We start from the raw sequence: 21,666 nt of genomic DNA, 5'->3' as shown, positions 1-21,666 counted from the left end.
TCACAACAAATGCCTGTCACCTTGCAGCAACTCTAAGGTGCTGGTTATGTCAGCATTGCTCTCAACGTTGGTGTTATGCCAGCATAATGAAGGCATGCATCTTGAACTTGGACCGTGGTGAGTAACAATGAATGACTGAAGCATCTCAGCACAACCCATTCTCGACGAACTGCTGTGCAGGTTCCACTGCACTTGCGGAGCAACTGGGAGAGCTTCTACCTGGAGCTGCTGATGCTGGCCGGCCTGGCTGTCTACTTTGGCAACTTCGTGGCTGGCCGCAACAAGAACCACCGGCTGGCTATGGCCTGGTTTCAAAGCCACCGGCAGCTGCTGCTCGACAACTTTGCCCTCGTTGGTTAGTTTGAACGAACAAATGTGAAATTGAGAACGTGTACAATCGACAGTCTCGGATTCGGCAAACAAGTCACATTGCCATTGGCACAGCTCATGGCCAATTTGTTTACAGTTGCTGACTGATTTTCTGGACCTTATCAATTATTTGAACATCCCCATAACACTGCCAACTTCGCTTTTGAACCAATGTATAGAAGTGACTGAAGTTGCGAATACTGTATGGTGTCTCGCTCAATTTATTTGGAGATGATTCATGTGCACAATTTCTGGAAAAAGAAAGGGAAACTGTGAGGAAAGTTCGCACCATTCAGCAAAGTTTCTAGATTACTGTATTTACTCGAGTCTAACCTGCACTTTTTTTCCGATAGAACGGGTCTAAAAATTGCGTGCGTGTTAGAATCAAGTACGATCGTAAATCTGCATTACCCTATCGCAATCTGCTTTTAAAAATGGCCACCTGGTACGGCCTTTCAGCCTAGCTGCCATAGCTTGCTCCATGTGCCTGTAGTACGTCTGCTTAGGTTAGTCCACCATCCGTCTTCCTGTTTTCTACGTTTGCTCCGTCAGCACGGAAGTTCCGACTGCGAAGACATGCTGAGTTCATCATGATGCCGCAATTAAGAGGAAAGTGGTCACGTGTACGGAGATGGACGGAAATTGGGCCGCATCACGGACATTCGGAGTTCCCGAAACTTGCATGCGGGACTCGCACAAACAGGAGAGGCATTCTACTCTGGGGACTGCTGTTTATGGCCCTATCTTGAAAGTGATCCTCGATGGGGACAGAGCCTGTGCATTTAGGTGCACCGAGCCATGTGGTCATCGCTTAGTTCGCGTCGATGTGAGAGGCCGCACAGAGGTCAATTCGCTCACTCCTGCTACCGCACTTCCTCACTCCAGCGTTTTGATAAACAGTTTCCGCGGTCATAGAGTGAGACGTGTCCATGTTTGCTTGTGTGTGCGTGACACCATGCCTGTTAATTTAGTTGGTAAGCGAATGTTTAAAACTTAATATGGCCGATAAAACGATTATTCTTAGTATTTGTATAGCTGTCTACTGATTTACTGTGGCAATCAATGCTTCGCCTTTCGGGTGAAACTGCGACTCTTTTTTATCGCAACTTTAGTGCATTGGGAGCGACTCTTGTTTATCCAAATGAGAGAAAGTTTTATTTCTCTGTGAAAGAATGACGTGCGCGTTACAGTAAAGGACTTTTCTCTTTTTAGGTCACAGCAAACGGATGTGCGTTACAATCGAGGGTACGTTAGAATCGAGTAAATACGGTAGCTTAGTTTTCATTGTCCCTTGTGCTCTCATTGCTTTCGGTTTTCAGAGACCCACAGCAGCTGTGAATAGATTTGTGTGGACTCACACCAAACCTGAAAGGAACACTAAGGAAAATATAAGAGGGGTAAGGGGTTTTTAAACCTAAAGTGTTTTAATATTTAAGTTAGGATGATGAAAACTGCAGTGACCGTGTATGTTCATGTGCTCATATCACTTATGAACTCCGTTTTTATCTGCACCATGCCATTAATTCTTAAATTAATCATTCATAAAAACATCATTTCATCATAATTTTGATAAACTGGCTGTACAGATCCTGCTGGATTAAATGTCATTGGATTCTACAGACATCAAAATGCAACAAAAGTAATTTTATGGTTTAGCTTCCCTAGAACAAAAGTTATAATGCTTCAAAGTTCTCATTTGTATAACTGAGAAGAAATAATTCTTTTATTTCACCCTTTTTAAAAAGTTAGAACTTCCAAAAGTAACATTTGATGCCCTTTTACACTCACTAAACATTCAGCTTTTCAACAAAACAATATTGATAAAAATTTAGTGGACCAAAATTGAGAAAAGTTTGTCAAAAGATTGTACAGTTACGAAAAAATCAAACTGAGAAAATAGCTAAACGCAAAACCGTTTGGGTCAGAGCCCTCGCGTGCCATTGTGAGAGTCCACATTTTGCCCTCATCCCCGGAAGTTTACGATAAGCTGCAGATCTTATCTTCGGTCTGTTCCCGCCACTGTACGCGATCGATGCTTGTCAAGAACGTTGTATCGATCCTTGTGCCACATCGCCAATCGACGATGTTGTTAGAGGTGGCCGCTGAAACAGGTGCAGAAATCATCGGTTCGACCAAGGAATCGCGTTCTGCGACCACACCGTCCTGCGCTGGGATCACTTGTGATGAACCCGACCCAAGATCTCGCTTCCCGCTGCTTGTTTGCGCCTTTTCCCGAATTTATGTGCGCTGCGGAACTTTCGATGTGAGTTCACCACGATCAAAGTTTGGAAAGGGCGCCGAGAGTCCAGGCCTAATTCGCTCTCAGCAGCAGTGGTGCACTTCATCTAGCTAGCTTTGCATCGTGCCAATATGCCGCCGCAGTGTGCAGTCTTAGTTTAGGACGTTCGAAAACGGCTTGTTCAGTTTTTGCCGAACTTGCGCAGAGTTGCGATCTTCCTAGCGTAATCCAACAGGAAAGGCCGTCTCGAACAACGAATGAGATGGTGACGTCGACTCGCCGTTCAGCGTGAATAGCAGCCGATGCGGCAGGCTCTGTGAATCGGAAGGCATAATTCATTCATGTGTGCTCGCTCCACGAATAGGCTCATGTGATGGGACCATATTATGGCGCAGAATTTCGATGTGAATTTTGAGTGGATGGAAACAAGTGCGGCTGGATATTGAAGAAAAAAAATGTGGCTCTTTCGAATGACACCAAAATTGGCTGCAGTATCAAACGTAGAGCAGCAGCAGTGCGATGCTGAGAAAAGCCAGTTTTTTGCGCATCCGTCAATGAAAATTCAGCTTTCTGATGTTATATTTTTGCAAGATTCCGTCTTCAATCTACGTTACATTTTTCTGGTCGAGGTGCGGGGTACATGCTACCACTCCCAGATCGAACACCTCCTACGAGCCCAGTACGAAGTCCAGTCGAGCTGACTCCAGTTCACGTACGGATAAGTCGTCGACTTCAAGGACTGCCCCCTGAGCACGAGCCTCTGCCCAATCAAGTCAGAAGAATGAATACATCGGTTCCATCTTCTTCCTCGACCGCGCCAGCCGAGGTCGTCCTCAACCAGCCGCGAATCTTCACGTCCTTCCATGGGGACACCTTCGAGGATGTAGAGGACTGGCTCAATTACTTTGAGCCTGTCGCAGAATTCAACGGCTGGACTCCAGAGCGCAACCTACGCAACGCCTACTTTGCCCTCGAGGACTATGCGCAGACCTGGTTTGAGAACCGTGAGGCGGCCCTATCGACATGGGACGAATTCCGACGGCAGCTAGTCAGCACACCTGCCAGCCTCGATCACAAGGAGCAAGCTGAATCTGCAATTCATGCGAGAGTAGTGGCCAAACGAAAGCGTCGAAATGTTTGTCAAGGATATGTGCCAACTTTTCCGACGCGCGGATCCACCTATGCCGGAAGAAAAGAAGCTCAGGAACTTGATGCGCGGCATGAAGCAAGAGTTATTCGGTGGCCTAATACGCAGCCCACCAAGGACCCTTGCAGAGTTTCTCGCGGAAGCCACATCAATGGAAAAAGCACTGCAGCAGCGAACAAGGCAGTACAACCGCACCGTGTCGAGCCTATCGCGTGACCCTCTCGCTGTGCCATTGGACAATACCGACACCTTGCGGGAGCTCGTTAGGCTTGTTGTGTGAGAAGAGCTTCAAAAGCTTCAGGTGGCTCCGGTATCGGTACCGGTACTCGCTCTGGTTGAGGTCATCCGGGAGGAAATCAGGTAGGCAGTCCAAGTGCCAGAGCGACGCGAGACACCAGAGCAGGAGGTACGGCAGCCACAGCCTCGCATGTCGTATGCGGAAGCTGCGCGAAGTTCGTTGTCCCCGACTTTTTACGATGTGCGCGACATCCCGGACTTTCATGATGTGCGCACCGTTGAACAAGCAACTGGCGACTTCAGGCCTCGCCGCACACCATTTATGGCTGAAACACGATCACCCTGCAAGAGCGACGTATGGCGCACTGCAGACCAGAGGCCCTTGTGTTTCCATTGCGGTGAAGCCGATCACCTCTACAGGGCATGTCCTTACCGCCGAACTGGCCTCCGTGGGTTCTCACTGAATGCGCCGTGCCCGTGCAATGGTGAACGCCCCCTGGAGATTGAAGCCTACCTCGCGGACACCAGGACCTCGTTCGCCCCACGATTCCGTGTCCCCCGGTCGCCGTCACCCGCCCGAAACAGGTCTTCCAGCCCCGTCTTCACGCCAAGTGCAACAAGGCGTCGCTCACCCAGCCCTGCTTCTCGGGAAAACTGAGTCCAGCGACCTGTGGAGGTGAGGTCGCTGACATTGCGAACGCTGAAGATCCTCCACTCCGACGACCGCGATATGATGTAATTGAGACGCAGAGAAAACAGTATCTTGCGACATACCGGTTACCATAGATGACCATGAAGTCACGGCGTTGATCGACACGGGTGCGGATACGTCTGTTATGAGCCAGAATCTCGCACGTGTACTGAACAAAGTTACGACGCAATGGACCGGAACTCAGATTCGTACTGCAGGACGGCACCTCATAACTCCTATGGGCTGGTGCACGGCACGAGTCAACATTCAAGGCTTCTCATACATCAGTGACTTCGTCATTCTTCCTGAATGTTCAAAGGACCTTATACTCGGCATGGTGCGCTGCAGTGACCACAGGATGGTAAGAACTCGAATTAGCCTAGACCTGAGAAGGGAACGGAAGAAACTGGCACATAAGCAGCCGATCAATGAGTTAGCGGTAAGAGGGAAAATAGAGGAATTCCAGATCAAGCTACAGAACAGGTATTCGGCTTTAACTCAGGAAAAGGACCTTAGTGTTGAAGCAATGAACGACAATCTTGTGGGCATCATTAAGGAGTGTGCAATGGAAGTCGGTGGTAACTCCGTTAGGCAGGATACCAGTAAACTATCGCAGGAGACGAAAGATATGATCAAGAAACGCCAATGTATGAAAGCCTCTAACCCTACAGCTAGAATAGAACTGGCAGAACTTTCGAAGTTAATCAACAAGCGTAAGACAGCTGACATAAGGAAGTATAATATGGATAGAATTGAACATGCTCTCAGGAATGGAGGAAGCCTAAAAACAGTGAAGAAGAAACTAGGAATTGGCAAGAATCAGATGTATGCGTTAAGAGACAAAGCCGACAATATCATTACTAATATGGATGAGATAGTACAAGTGGCTGAGGAGTTCTATAGAGATTTATACAGTACCAGTGGCACCCACGACGATAATGGAAGAGAAAATAGTCTAGAGGAATTCGAAATCCCACAGGTAATGCCGGAAGAAGTAAAGAAAGCCTTGGGAGATATGCAAAGGGGGAAGGCAGCTGGGGAGGATCAGGTAACAGCAGATTTGTTGAAGGATGGTGGGCAGATTGTTCTAGAGAAACTGGCCACCCTGTATACGCAATGCCTCATAACGTCGAGCGTACCGGAATCTTGGAAAAACGCTAACGTAACCCTAATCCATAAGAAAGGGGACGCCAAAGACTTGAAAAATTATAGACCGATCAGCTTACTGTCCTTTGCCTACAAACTATTTACTAAGGTAATCGCAAATAGAATCAGGAACACCTTAGACTTCTGTCAAGCAAAGGACCAGGCAGGATTCCGTAAAGGGTACTCAACGTTGGATCGTTGGATCTTAAATCAGGGTATTGGCAAATTGAAGTTGATAAACAGGACTGTGAAAAAACAGCGTTTGTGACACCTGACGAGCTTTATGAGTTCAAAGTTCTCCCCTTCGATCCTCTGTTCCGTGCCTGCCACCTTTCAGCGGATGATGGATGCCGTGCTTGCTGAACTCAAATGGCAAACCTGCCTCGTATACTTGGACGACGTCGTCGTGATCTCGAGCACGTTTGATGAACATCTTGCACGACTCGAGAGTGTCCTCACGGCGATCCGTACTGCCGGCCTCACGATCAAGCCAGAAAAATGCTACTTCGGGTTCCAAGAGCTCAAATTTCTTGGCCATGTCGTTGGTCCTAAAGGCATCCGACCAGACCTCGACAAGTTAGCTGCCGTCGCCGAGTTTTCACCACCCACAGACAAGAAGGCTGTCCAACGCTTCCTTGGTTTGTGCGCATATTATAGGCCCTTCGTCGAGGGATTCTCGAGAATTGCTGAACCATTGACACGGCTCACACACGACGATGTGCCTTTCATTTGGGCGGACGAGCAGCAGCGGTCGTTCAATGAATTGCGCAAGCGCTTGCAAGCGGCCCCAATACTTGCTCATTTCGACGAAAATGCTGACACTGAAATTCATACTGACGCCAACAATGCGGGTCCCGGCGCAGTTCTTGTGCAGTGGCAAGCTGGTGTGGAATGCACCATTGCTTATGCAAGCCGCAGCCTGACCAAGGCTGAGAAAAACTAAACCACTGAAAAAGAATGCTTAGCGGTTGTGTGGACAATTGGTAAATTCCGACCTTACTTGTACGGTAGACCCTTTAAGGCTGTCAGCGATCACCACGCCCTGTGCTTCCTTGCCAACCTTAAGGATTCTTTAGGCAGACTAGCCCGTTAGAGCCTGCGGTTACAAGAGTACGACATTACAGTTGTCCACCGATCTGGAAGGAACCACAGCGACGCTGACTGTCACGCGCACCTCTCCCTACGACGTCCTCGGATCCTGACCATGACTTGCCATTTGTCGGCGTTATCGACGCCGCAAAGATGGCTGAGCACCAGTGCGCTGACCCTGAGCTGCTGCCGCTGATCGAGCACCTTCAAGGAGTTGAAGGTGTCTTACCCCGATCGCTCGTGCGCGGCTTATCATCGTACTCTTTGCACAACAACGTTCTTTACAGGCAAAACTGCGGAAGCGGTCCAAATGCGTACCTCCTTGTCATGCCGTCGGCATTGCGCCAAGACATTTTGCAAGCCTGCCATGATGAGCCATGCACGGGACACCTGGGATTCGCTAAGACATTAGCAAGGATACGCCGGAAGTATTACTGGCCCCGGCTTTTTTCTTCTGTGCAACGGTACATGAAGACCTGCCGTGATTGTCAGCGCCGCAAGAAACCACCAGTTAAACCAGCTGGCTTTCTCCACCCTGTGTACCCTCCTCAAGCACCATTCCAACAAATAGGAATGGATCTACTTGGGCCTTTCCCAGTGACCTCTTCGCGCAACAAATGGATAGTCGTTGCTACTGACTACTTAACCCGGTACGCCGAAACCGAAGCTATTCCGCAAGCAAACTCGTATGAAGTGGCCAAGTTCTTTGGACGCCACATCGTGCTACAACATAATGCACCGTCTGTTCTCATCACCGACCGTGATGCGGCATTTACAGCCGAACTTATGCAGGACGTTCACCAGCTGACACATTGCTCTCACCGCAAGAGCACTGCGTATCACCCTCAAACCAATGGATTAACTGAACGTCTGAACAGAACGCTGGCTGATATGCTCTCCATGTACATTGATGTAGAGCACAAGACGTGGGATGAGATTTTACCCTATGTGACCTTCGCGTATAACAATGCTGTACAGGAGACTACACAGTTTGCGCCGTTCGAACTTGTATACGGGTGCCACGTCACGTCAACACTTGACGCCATGCTACCTCTGGTTGATAATAGCCCGACCAGCGAAGACACGGAGGAGTTCGTACAAAGAGCCGAAGAAGCACGCCAGCTTGCTCGGCATCGTATCCGGAGCCAACAGCATACCGACACCCTTCACTACAACCAGGGTCGACGCGACGTCCATTACAATACCGGCGACCTCATGTGGGTCTGGACGCCCATCCGTCACCGTGGACTCTCAGAAAAGTTGCTCCGCCGGTATTTTGGTCCATACAAGGTTACATGCCGCCTCAGTGACGTGACCTACGAAGTCGTCCCCTGCAGTTCTCACCCTGGTTCGCTCCGTCGTCGTCCTCGTGCTGAAGTTGTTCATGTAGTGTGCATGAAACCCTACTATGCGCGTACGTGAACGCCGAGATGTACATGAGGAGCTCCATTTCTTGCCGCTGAAAGAACTTTCTCACGCGACCGAGACGGTCGCTTTTCGCATGGGGGACAATTGACACAATGATGTGGGGCTCCTGCACCGTGGGACGGTGCGCACATAGGTCGGTGCCATGAAAGACGATGAAGCGCGTGAGCTGCATGTTCTTCTGCTGGCCCGCCATAAAGAGAAGCGTCTATTTTGCAAGACTCCGTCTTCAATCTACGTTACAATATTACGTGCTGCTACAGCTGAAATACTGATATAGGATGCATGAAAATTAGAGAGGTTATGCATCAGCAGCAGCACAATTGAAAAATAACATATTCAAGAACTTGATTTTTTTTCGCGATTTTCGGTCTCAAGGACCAGCTTCCCCCCTTAGGTTGAGTTGATTCAATACTTTATTTGTCTAGGAGTTTATCGTCATTTTCTGGGTGCCAATATATGACTTTGTTGTGTGGATAACTGCCACCGAACGTGCAGCTGCCCCTCGCCAAAACCGAGGTCGTGATGTAATCACGTCACCACCTCTGCCGCTATTTGTTAATCAGCCACGCCTTTCTCAGCTCGCGGCAGCGGCGTTCTTCGAACTGCCTGCCTCTTGCCTCAGCTCCGTATCCCGGCTAGTGGGTGGCGCAGGCCACCCGGGTGGCCTGGTGTCGCTCCCGTGTCACACGAGAGAAATACCATACTCTTCGGCAGGCGGTGCCACTCTGATTTTCCATCTTCGTCATTTTCTCATTTACAGAAGCTTTGCTCTCGTTACAAGTGACGAATTCGTTATTACAGAAGCTTAAAGGGGCCCTGAACCTACTTTTTGATCGAAGTGGAGATATGCATTTGAAGTTGATATAGTCAATTTCAGAAATACACTGCCACATAAAGTACGTCAATGCATTAGGCAGAAGTGGAGTTGCTGGCAATCAAGCACGCCCTTCACAGTGCTTCTGCTCCTTCTTCGATGCCTTGCGCTGCAAAGGCTAAGGCGGAGCAGGGCATGCCCACAACGCTCCGCCTGCTGAACGTCACCATGGCAGGCAGTTCAAATTAGATTTTGGATGTTAATGTAGAAGCTGCTACCTCCGATTTTGTCACCTATGACGCACCAAACATAAGTGGACTCGTTGCAGCGGCTGCGGTACCTATGCTACGTAGCAGACCGCAGCTACTTGCAACTTTAGGACGCATGCCCAGCGTTTCCTTTTTGCACGACAGGGCTTTAGTGTGTGCTCGCACTCATGTGCTCCAGTCTGACCGTGCTACTTGGTACTGACTGGCTTTGTCCTTCATCGGCTTGATCGACGGATAGTAGCCACATCCAACTTGTGCATTTTGAAGCGATATCAGAATCTGCCAAATCATCTAACCAGGAGCGGCTAGGAGTCAGCGCACGTGTGGTCTGACCTTAAGTTTCTCATGGTTTGAGGCTAGTTGAGCATTCAAAACTAGTCGAAATTAGCTAGACCCGACGGCTACGACGCCGATAAGCAGGGCTTCCACAAGCTCATTTCCTACGCGGGCGGCCACGCCCGAGTATAAGCAAATGAAAGTCAGCGTCTTCTGAAAGTATGTAATCATTATCGAAATTCGAAAGCAGATTTTCGTTTACCCTGTTTACCCCTGTTTATTAATGAACTGATTCAATAAATAAGCACAGTAACAGCATGAAGAAGCACACTGATCCAAACACCCTTCTTAATTGACATCAGCTATTGACCAATAGCAGCCGCGTATGGGAATCTGCTGTGTTATGAAATACGGCGTCCAGCACAGATTGAGGAGCACGCTTCTGTTGAAAAGAGAGAGTTTCAGAGGAAGGGGACTTCGCACTGCACTTATGAGCTTCACACGCTGCACACAACTGCAAAGTTTGGCCGAGATGTTCACAGTAGCGCATGCTATCTGCAGACTATGTTTTTTCACCAAGCCCGAGCGGTGGTGCAGGCAGAACCCCTTTAAGCCTTTCAGTGTAGCTCGACTCAATATTTTCCTTTAGTGTCCTTTTAACTTTGGCCACGGGTAACCCAGCAAATCAGCAAAGATTAGGCGTGAGAGCCTAGGCAGTGTGGCTATGACACAGATTCACTGCTCGCCAGCATGGTGGCCACTGGCAAGCAGTCGTGAGAACTTTACAGCTTATTAAGTTGCTCAATGGAGATCAGGTCTGAGAACAGGCACATGGGCTATACTGAGAGCCACAGAAGTGGTTTTCGGGTTCGTAGGCAACCAACCAACGAATACAATGAGTGTGCCTACCAAGTTTGTACTGACATTTGCAGAATGCTTCCATGGCCTCAATGCAAAATTTTAAGCAGTCTGAACTGCAACACTGCACATGAGTCTAAACTAATTTTATGTCCTGCTGCTGCTGTACGAAATGCTAAACAGCTTGCATTTTCACGTGAAATTACTGAACAATGCTTTAAATGTAAACTGCTTCCCTATAGTTTGGTTTCTTTTTCTAGAAGTGAAGGGTCCTTTAGTCATTAGATTTGTTAACTTCTTTCGGTTGTGTAAATTTTTTTTTTTGCAATTTCCACAACTATACAAACTATTCGCTTTGAAATTTTCAGACATTTGCAGTTCACTTTAAATTCACTTCAAGCCACAAAGGTGGTATTTGCACGAGTCTAAAAATTACCGCAACAGGTGTTCACAATCAAGCGCAACAAACGCATGCACAAGGCAGGGACAAGGGACTCTTCTTTCACTGTTTGCTCGGAGCCCCATCCTTTATAATCTGTCTCACGCCTGTGTGTCGCCACCTGTTTCACTGTTTTCCATTTGCAGGCAATGACCATGTTGCCCAGCATATGTAGTAGTTATCGCCAAGCTGCCACTTTCCCACATGTGAACATCTGGGAAAGTGGCACATCTCATCATGGCACTTTCACATCTGTTGTGCAAGCACAGTAAGCGTGCATGCTGTGCGCAGGGGATGATGGGCGCAAGGAGCTGGCCCCAGACGAGGCTGAGGCGGGTGGCCTCGTCAAGGACTCTGAGAGTGTCTACACCCTCTGGTGCAGCGGCCGGCTCTGCGTCGAGGGGATGCTGGTGGAGCTGCGTCTGCTCAAGCGGCAAGACCTGCTCAGTCTGATTGCGCAGATGGTGCGACCATCAGCTGACCAGCTGGTGAGTCCAGGTGTGGCGACACACTCTGCACCTCCTACCTTTTCCACTAGCTTGGAACAGGGATGACAGATGGCAGGGTGTAACGGAAATGCTTTACCTCGTTATACCTTTTGTTTGGGTTGCACTTGCTGTAGTAAGTACTGAGTACCAGTTAGCATGTACCAACAGACTATTGCATTTGACAAGGTTTCCTACAGAGATGTGAAAACAGCTGAATCTTGCTGCAACAAAACTGGCAGGACTCAAGGAAGAAATTTGTTGCAGTGACAACCTTGTGTCATCAATTCAGTCAGAAAACAACAGCAAATCAGAACTAGTGTTACATGAAGATTGCAATCAACCCTAAGAACAGGCTGGCTTTAGTGAACGTATAAGGGGTTCCAGCAAGTACGAACGCGAGCACAAGTAAAATGAACGGGCAGGACAACGCTGTCCCCCAACGCTGTCCAGGATGGCGCTGACAACCCCCTTATACATTCACCATGCACCAACTGGCCCAGCAAACCACACTACTAAAGAGGCTGGCTTTAGAAGATATTCTCATTAATAGATCGCATCCATGCCATTAATCACCCATGGAATTCAACCAATGTATAGTCTATAGAGTCAAACCTCGATATATCGAATTATTGCGTATATCGAACATTTTCTATATCACTTAAAATATTGTGTACATTTAAATTTTTTTTATTTCCAACGGGGTTGGACGTAAAATGGATATATCGAACTCCGCCACCCCAGATCACGTGCGCTTTGGTGACAGGCGTTGAGCTTTCCCGCAACACCCTTGAAGATAGCGGATAGCGGTTCCCGACTGCTGTGCACTATAGCTGCACACATTGATCACTCTGAGGACGCCATTTGAACGCAGCTGCGTATGCATGCGGCGGCTTGGCTAGTTCGACACCGTCAATGACACATTGCATTTGTCACACTGACTCCTTCTCGGTGCCGCGCTCTGTGCCTGCCGCGCCTCGTGAGGACTGGCGGTTTGCAGCCAGAGACACGCAACAGTGCGTGCTCACTGGGCACACTCATAGACGCCTTAGCAGACGCGACTTAATACTTTGTTATTCACAGTGTTTCAAAATGCTTCAATTGACAGACATGGAGATTGCAACAGAAGTAGCGGCCAAACGAAGACGCTGCCGAGGTTGATCCAGCAAGCGCTGATGTTGCCCCGCTCCTAACTTCAACTGAGGCTGTAGCTGCTTTGGCCCTTCTACGCTGCTACTGCAGCGCGATAGAGGGCACCAGCTTATCGCTTGTGGATCGTTTAGACTAAGTTGAGGTTTAGCATGGGGCTGCCAATAAGGAGCAGGCTACACTGCTGCAGTACTTTCAGCCAAAGAAATAAATACTTTGTGTGAAGCTTCAAGTGAGTAGTTGGGGCGCAATCGGGGATTGTTGTTTGGAGTGCGCGTTCGGTTGTGCCATGCAAGATTGGCCTAGATCACGCTGACTTCAGGCGGCTGACTCTAATTGCGTGCGGCGCCATCGACCGCGGGCTCCCGGCTGACGAAGTCGGCACAGCCTAGGTCAGTTGCACGCGGCGCAACCGAATGTGTGCTCCAAACAACGATCCCGATCACGCATTTGGTGCATTGATTGATTTGCAGAAATTTTGAAGCGTTTTTTACATGATCTTATATACAAATTCTGGCTATATCGAACTATTTTGCGATCACCGCGCTGTTCGATATATCGGGGTGCAACTGTATATGGCTTTCATATACAGTCGAGCTCACTTACAATAATGAACAAAACCCGCATGACTGTCAAAATATATGTACATTCATTCGATGGCACAACATCGCACATACAATGAACGCCTTTGAGCCCAGCTGATCGGTTATAGCAAACAGATGGCGTAAACAGAGTGCAACAAGGTAAGTCGAGATAATGATGGCCTCCGACGCCTTTGTGAGTTTCAGGCTGTTTTCCTGAGCCTCCTCGCAGGCGAACTACCCATTTCATGCCCCTCTCATCGTGAGCTTACCCTCGGCCTGTCCACATGCACTGCCCACGAGTGTTGGTGTGTGGCTTCCAAGATTACCCGGCCTTGCAACTCCACCCTGCTGCCTCTCCTCGCTCGTTCTCGCAACTTCATTAGTTGCCAACTCCCAAATTTATAAAAATGAATTGTTTTCACATTTAAATTTGCTCTTTTCGATTTCCCAACAATTCAGAAAATTTTGTGGCTCTTCATGTAAGAAAAATTAATCAGCGGCTGTACTTCGAATTTCAGTACAACAAAATTTCAATATAACGAAGCAAATTGTCAATTTTACCCACTTCGTTTTATTGAGGTTTAACTGTATTCATAAAGTTAGAAAGTTTCTGTTATCACTTGGTGCATTATAAAGTGTTGTTTATTAAAAGCACAAATGGAGCATTAGCAGCAAACACATAGTTTCTTTGCATACATGGCACTCTTCAGAGAGCACAAATGATCACTATACAGCCCGTAAAATGTGGCTACCACTATGCGAGCTCATGTTTTATGTATATACTATGCCTGCTGGGGTGTAAATATTCCATACCGTGGCTCCAATTTTATGCTTAATTGGGCGCAGTGAGCATTTTGAAATATTAAAAACGTACTTCGAAAAATGCTCATATTTACAGATAGTGACTGTTTGATTCTAAGATCGAATTGAATTGATTGGTATTTGATTGATACCATATCCCGCTTTGAAAGATGACTGAAGATGACAGTTAAGAGTGTAGAAAAAGAAAATTACAAAGGGGACATTGAGGGGACGGTTTGTTATTTTGTTACCTCGAGATGAAAGCTGTGCGATTTCTTTGGCATCATTGATGAGTCAAAGTAACAATGTTTGTAAACCCCAAGAAGAAATAGGCCTCCGTGTTGTGTCGTGGGGGCGCCATCTTGGTGCAACTACAGTAGCAGGCCGACATGCAAGCTCAGCTGTGTGCATGGCGCTGTGCAGGTGATCCGGGTGACAATGAGTCCTCTGTCCATGGATGGCTTCGTCATGTGCTTGGCCACAAAGAAGACAGCTGCCCGACTACACAAAACCATGGCCGACCTGGTACGGGTGACCTTTCTCCTCTGTCCTGACTGTGATACACAAGCATAGATCGGAACAATTATCCAACAATTACCATATTTATTCGAATATAGGTAGACCTTTTTTTTTTTTTCGGAAATGTTACCCATAATTAGCCATCGACCTGTATTCGTGACCAAAGGATGTTGACCTATATTCGGGATCAAAGCTAGCAAAAGTACTGAACTAATGGAGTTCTAATGTGGAACAGAGCCACCGCAGGGGCCGCGAGGGCCTAGGCCGCAAACCAAAATGCCCTGCCATGCTTGTCGATACCATACGTCGAAGCCGCAGTCGCACACATCACAAATCACCTTATTTACTCTATTCTAATGTACACCGATTGCAATGCACACCCGTGCAATACAGTACTAACTAAACTAACAAGCACGGTGTCACACGTGCGCAAGCAAACATAAGCACATCTCACTCGATAAGCAGGTGGAAGCCTGGAATCGACATCGGAACGAGATGAAGAGGAAACGAATCGCCTAGGAAACAGACGAACAGCGCGCCGAACGACTAGCTAAACGCCGCAACATAGCTAGACAACCAGACTAACCTGGACTTACAATCAAGAATAGCCAAGGCTAACGATACCTTAGCTTTCGCTATGTATATCCTGGCATAGCCGAGCTAAGCCAGTGCGAATTTTTTTACTCCTTTTTTTTTTGTCACATTCCTTAGGCTACAGTGCAGGTCGTGACATTCTCGCTTTCTTATCTTGACCCTTTGTAAGTTTACGATATGGCTAGTCATCTACCCCGAAAGTGTGCATGATGCGAAGGTAACGTAAAAAATTGAACTCCAAAAAATATGTGTTGCAAAAAAAAAAAAAAGCAAGAATGTCACAACCTTCAGCACAAGATTTAGCTATGCAGTCAATACTTAACAAGCATTCTACTAGTTCTTTAAGTTCCCGAGGCTCTCTAGAAAGTTCGAGGAAGAAAAATTCTGCTCAATAAAATTCAGTAAAATGTTCTCAAGATATCGCTCTGAAACTTTTATGGAAGCATCAGGGAGACATTCTAAACATTTGCGCCATTTTCACCAAAAGCCATGAGGAAATAAGGAAGTTGATTTTCAAAGCCACGTCCCCCCTTAACTTCTGACAAAACTTTTTCATTGCTAAGGGGTGCAGCCACTTCGCATCAACTCATACTATCATACTTATGCTAGTTATAGGAATTATGATATTAACCCTTTGAGGGTCGATTTTGTTCACCATATGTGACCGCCCAGGGTCAATTCTTTTTATTGCAGATTCCAATTCTTCTGCGGGACTTGCTTCAAAAAGAACTTACCGTAATTTTTCTAGGGTGACCGTAAAGTGAGAAAAAATATTTTGAGTTGGTATATATGTACTCTTCATTCATGAATAACAACAGTAAAAAAGGAAATAAACTTATAAGAATAAAACATTTGATGCATTGTTATACACATAGTTCAAGGCTTTGAAAATGCGCACACAAGAATATTTTGCAAGACTCAAATGTTCCTGCTCTTACACTAATATGTACATCCATAGCGTAATAGAACTGCGTAGGTGCGCGCACTCAAGAAAACTGTGGTTGTGTGCCCATCAAAAAAGCAAAATGTGGGACAAACTTCCACTAATCTTCATCTTATCGCCAACCAGAGGCAAGTAGTTTTCGCAAGTGTCCAAAAAAAAAAAAAAAAGCAGCAGAAACGCATGCACGGCGGCATCTTCCTATGCACACGGCTGTGAGCACTAAACCAGCGAGAGACAGGCAGTCACCCTTTGGGCGATTAGTAACAAGATAGCCATCAGTTTTGCCAGCGCAAGAAGCCGAAACTGCCCGCGGAATAAAACCCAAATCGCCGCCCGCCCGCCCGTGCGCCATTGCGCGAGCAGTAATATATAGACGCGCGAGAGCAAACTGGCTCTAAAACAAACCATGCAATGAAAACCGAGAAAGAGAGGCACGCGAAAAAAATTCCCTGTATTCCCACATAGTGGCAGCACATGACAGAAAAAAAAAAGTTAGGAAATTGGCACCGTAAATATACGGCATCGGCCATTTTTGGACTTGTTCGCGGCGCCGTATATTTATGTCATTGACCCTAAAGGGTTAAAAAAAAACTGAAATTTTGTTTACGAACTGATGCATTTATATAATGTATGTCGATGACCTAGCTGGTACATGACTTGGAAAAACAAACAGTGCTAAAAACTGGGCCAAACAAAAACAAGACGGCACACTATCATGTACTTTCATGCTTGTCGACCAAACTTGTTGCAGCCGAGGTAACAGTGGAGATAATTGTTGTTTTCCAGCCAGATTTAGTGAGTGGTGCACCCACGGATACATACGGAAGAGGGCAGGCACTATTTTACAAGTCGTCTATCCCTCAATTGCACTTTTGGCGTTGTAGGCATGCTATATTATTCTAGATTTGGAACTACAGGTACAAACATTGCACTAGAATTTCAATAGTATCATAAGATGCAAGTTTCACTCACTTTCGGTGACCTGCTGTTCGACTTGTTTGAAGAGATATTATTGGGAAGTACAGTAATACCCCGTTAACTCGAATTCACATATCTCGAAAAATTGGCTAAGTCGAAGTTTTGTGCGGCACCGAACCATTCACCATGCGTGCCATGTATTTATTGCCCTTTATCTCGAAGTGCTTTTGGGCCAAATTGTAGATACAGTTGAACCCACTTATAACAGTATTCACGTGCCACGGAAATTCCATTGTTATAGCTGGTAATTGTTATAACCGGGTTCCATGAAAAAACCAAAATATGGGGGATGGCAAAGCTGATGTAATAAAACTGTAATGGCGGGAAGGCCAGTTCCCCTCCCCACCTCCTTCCTCCATCCAGCTGCTGATTGTTTTCACTCGTTTAACTGCTTCCTGGGCGCTCTGATCGCGTGTAACAAGCCGTGGCTCTTCGGCGTTAAAGAACAGCACTGCTATAACAACTGCAAAGAGGGGTCACGGTGGCAAGCGATATGCGAGCATTGCCGAGGCATCGCATTGGTGGCCCCGAAAAGGCCCTTTTAAGCCAAAGTTGCCAGAAGGCTGCCATGGCTGCCTGTCAGCTTGAGATATCCAGAAGAAATGCTGAGGCAAAATCACCACAAGCATCTTGCGACGTACTTCTCACTGGCTTGCGCAAGAAAAACGTATGTCCGTCAGCCTTGCATGCTTTACGCAAAGCTTGCTGACATCCTTCTCCAAGGTATCCAGGTGCCCCACGTAGTACAGGTTCCTCGCGAAAACGGACCCGGAGGGACTGAACCATATGCCGGGCCGCCTGTGAGGAGAATGTTGAGGCAGCCTGCCCTACTGCATCATCACTGCCATCCCTATCTGATGCAAGCATGTTCGCGACAATCGCCCCATTGGTTAGAACCACTTAGTTTCCAAATCTATAGCCGTGTGCTTTCTTTTCACTGGCAACATTGTGCAATGCTGATGATCAGCAGGCGCATCAGCCATCTTCCGTTTCAGTGGCAAGTCAAACCAACTGTTGCTCAAACGAGGCTGAGAATCTGCATGGCCAGGAACGATTTCGACAGAACAAACTAAGATGAACGCGAGTGATTAAGTTGTTTGCAGAACTGCACTGAATGAAGAGCCAGCGAGCAACATGCGAGCAATCTGCGAGTAGCGCATTTGGCGCGGTCCATTCGTGTTTCGCAGGGTGGGGTGGGGGCGGCTTAGAGTTATGGGCGCAGCCCATTCATGTTTGGAGGGGTGGAAGGGCGACGGGAGAGAGGCGCGTGGAGATGACTGCAAAATGAGTGCTTGGCAGCTGTTGAAGCAGTGTCCCATCATGCAGTGGCTCGAATTTCTCGTTTTCTTTTTTTCTTTTCAAGGATTTCACATTTCAGCACGGACACCCAGCAGCCAGACTTCATCGTTATAACCGATAATACGGCAGCGAGGCATTGTAGTAAGCGGGTTATTTCACCATGGAAAACATACAAAAGTTGACGGTGCAGCAGCTTCTCATTCTTATAACCGATATGTTGTTGAAATCGGTATCATCATAAGTGGGTTCGACTGTATCTCGAAATCTTGTCTGAGAGCGGAACAAAACCTCCGCCCCCAGAGCATTTAACAAGCTTTACACGAGGCTGCCGCGCCTACCACAAAGCGGACATTTTCCCCGAATGTCAAGTCTGAACCTGGCGGCATAACGACTTTGTCAAGCAACCGTGTGGCACATCATGTGATGGCAGGGACGTACGCAGAGGCAGGCCCTTCAAAATAGCATGCTTGACGTTGTTCGTTTTGTTTGCTTTATGCAATGCCCGTGATTTACCATCAGAGGTGTGAATTCTGTTTTAATTTTATTCTGCACAATGCACGCGGCACGGAGTTTTTATTCTACGCAGTGTAGAATAAAACGCACGTGCTGCATTCATTCCGGTACTTCCTGTTGTGAATGCTCACGTCGCTTTATGTGGCACTGATTGGCTTCACCGTTCCCATAGCCAATCAATCACTAGATGACGAAAATTGCAGCTTGCCCAGTGGCCGGGCAAGCTGCCAGCACCCCCTCAGAAAATGTGGTTTAGCCCGGCTGCACCTGGCACGACGCTACCGTGCAACCACGCCAGGTGTGGGTACCCCCTACAAAGAACTATCCTGGTATGCCCTGCAACGCTCACTTGTGAAGGTTTGCTAACTGATATGCGATAACATGGCACGGGAACATTATAGTAAGTGGTCTAGTATAGAAATTTAGCATTCTGGTAGAGACTCGTGTAAGGGCCACACCCGTGTGAGGGCTGCATCCTCGACTTGGCAGCCCAAGATTTGGAGAAAACGGTTCCAGCAAAGAAGCAAACGCGCTCACTGCCCCTATGCCGCCCAGTGCTGTACCCCAATTTTCGCACGCAGCGTACTTCCGCGTGCCGCTACTAGACAGCAGAAAGTATTTAGTAGGGCCATTTACTATGTAGAGCTATCTAGCAGCAGCCCTTGCAGGGGACTGAACTGTAAGGTTCGGTCCCGTGTAAAGGCTACCCCTTATCACGGTTGTGAAAAAAAGTGCAGCTCTTACACGAGTCCATACGGTATACAAAAGTTGACGGTGCATTGGCTTCTCATTGTTATATCTGTTATAGTGTTAAAACTGGGATCCTTATAAGTGGGTTTGGCTGTATAATTGTATGGTGCCTCCACAGTGGTTGGTGTGCTTTGATTAACAGGTTGACCGGGATGGCAGTTTGGATTACAGTGAATTATCAGTTGTACGAATGTCAGTATAATGAATAATTCAAAATAACAAACTTTTAGAAAATCCCCAGTTGTTTTCCTATGCATTCTATGCAAAAAATCTTTCAGTTAAACGAATTTATGAATAGCGAATATTTCAGTTGAATGAACCTGATCAGTAAACACGGGCACATTTTAAAAATTAGTTCAATTAAGTTTTGCACTCTGCAGCACTGGCGTCGCCAAAGCCCGCCACCTCCAAATCACCCCTCCAACGGTGGCTATGTGCAATGTGACGGTGAGCTCGTTAGCTGTGCTGAATTGTCAGATCTGGAAATTGTTTCCAGTGTTCGTCCCGGCGAAGAACAGTACGACGAGGAAGATGTAATGTCAGAGGCAGATTCAAATCCTGTAATTTTAGCCGAAGCTATAGGGTGTCTTGGAAAGTTGCGAGACTTCATGTCTCAGGAATATGCTGTTCCAGAGGAAATGCACAAAAACGTAGACTCTCTGGACAGGTTTGTAACTTCGTGCACTTTTAAGAGCACCAGTGCAACTTAAAATTATATTTATATATAAAAATTTTTTTTTTTTCAAAATGAGATAGGCAGCATCGTACCTGTTATGCACTTCGTATATATTGGTGTACATAACTCTATAAACTACATTTCACACTTTTGACTCGAAGTCTGCTGTGCCCTATGCTCCTCCATGTTCTAGTGAATATTCAATTTAGTGAACTGTCAGTAAAGTGCACTATTTCTTTGGGTCCCTTGAAATTCACTCAAGTGAGAGTTCAGTGTAGTTGGTTAATCATGTTGGAATGTTTCTTTTTTTTTTTCTTCATCAACAAACAAGGACACAAGAAAAAGAAGCAGGGCACATGAAACACTTCCTGTGTCCTCCCTCTATTGCTTGTGTCTTTGTTAGCACTAAAGGGCATCTCAAACATCTGTGGCTGCACAATGTATCTGATGTGGAGCACCACCTCGTTGCAGAGTACTTACTGCCCCGAGAAGAAACGCCCCGACAAGTATGGCCTACCAGCAAACTTCACCGTCCTCTCAGAGATGGGCGAGGTGGCAAACGCCATGGTGGACCAAAAGGTAACGCCAGTGCATCTACAGACATCACTGCCAATGGCTGAACGACAACAAATTTCCAACTTAGAGGCCATAAAACTGGTCTCTGTCCCAGTTCTGTACATTGAGCACAAATTGAAGTGCTGGCTGGAAAACTCAAACCACAACACCATTCACACGTAATTACGCGGGAATGCGATGGGCAATTGTTGCTTGGTGGCAGCATTGTATATTCTAGAATCTACATCCTGTGGTCTGAAGTAATCACTGTTACAAATGCAGACAAACATGAAAATGCAACGATGCCCTCTAAACACCTTACAGTCGACTGTAGGTAATCCAACCTCAATTAATTGGACTTTTTATTTAATTCTAATGCGATATAAGGTCCAGTCGAGAACCTATACATCGCTATGAAAAGCAAACTCGTTTAGTTGGAGCATGAAAGCATGCTGCTCCGGTTATGTCGACCCCTGCCGGCGTCTCCTGATGTCTCCTCAATAAGGCTTGAGAAACGAGAAAATCAGCAGACTGCGCTACTGCTTCCCTAGCTGAGAAGCTGTCTAACTTTGCTTTTCATTTCAGTTCACAGCTCGGGCAGTGTTAGAACATGCCGGCACCTGTTGCCACATGGCAGCTGAGTGGTGCTTCAAGAGCGCGGGAGCATCTCAGACTTCCTTGAACAATACAAAATACAGTAAAACCTCGTTCATATGTCTTCGAAAAAAACACGAGAAAAAACGTACTAACCGGGAAAACGTACGATCTGAAGTGCCGTATTTACTCCATTTTAATGTGAGCACGATTGTAATGCGAGG

General features: G+C 47.0%; 1 protein-coding gene across 1 annotated transcript in view; it reads left to right on the top strand.

The window, feature by feature from the left end:
* The window catches only part of LOC126539893 (PAT complex subunit CCDC47), an 84,554-nt gene that overhangs the window by 14,448 nt on the left and 48,440 nt on the right, over positions 1-21,666 (top strand). Inside the window, exons 4-7 of the mRNA XM_050186705.3 lie at positions 181-355; positions 11,294-11,490; positions 14,445-14,546; positions 20,765-20,872. Coding sequence (XP_050042662.1) covers positions 181-355; positions 11,294-11,490; positions 14,445-14,546; positions 20,765-20,872 — 582 coding nt within the window. The remainder of the gene's footprint in view (positions 1-180; positions 356-11,293; positions 11,491-14,444; positions 14,547-20,764; positions 20,873-21,666) is intronic.

The sequence above is a fragment of the Dermacentor andersoni genome, chromosome 2 (genome assembly GCF_023375885.2).
Source record: "Dermacentor andersoni chromosome 2, qqDerAnde1_hic_scaffold, whole genome shotgun sequence".
Taxonomy (NCBI): Eukaryota; Metazoa; Arthropoda; class Arachnida; order Ixodida; family Ixodidae; genus Dermacentor; species Dermacentor andersoni.
The sequence above is the reverse complement of the archived record's forward strand: the minus strand, read 5'-3'. Positions and strand labels throughout refer to the sequence as shown.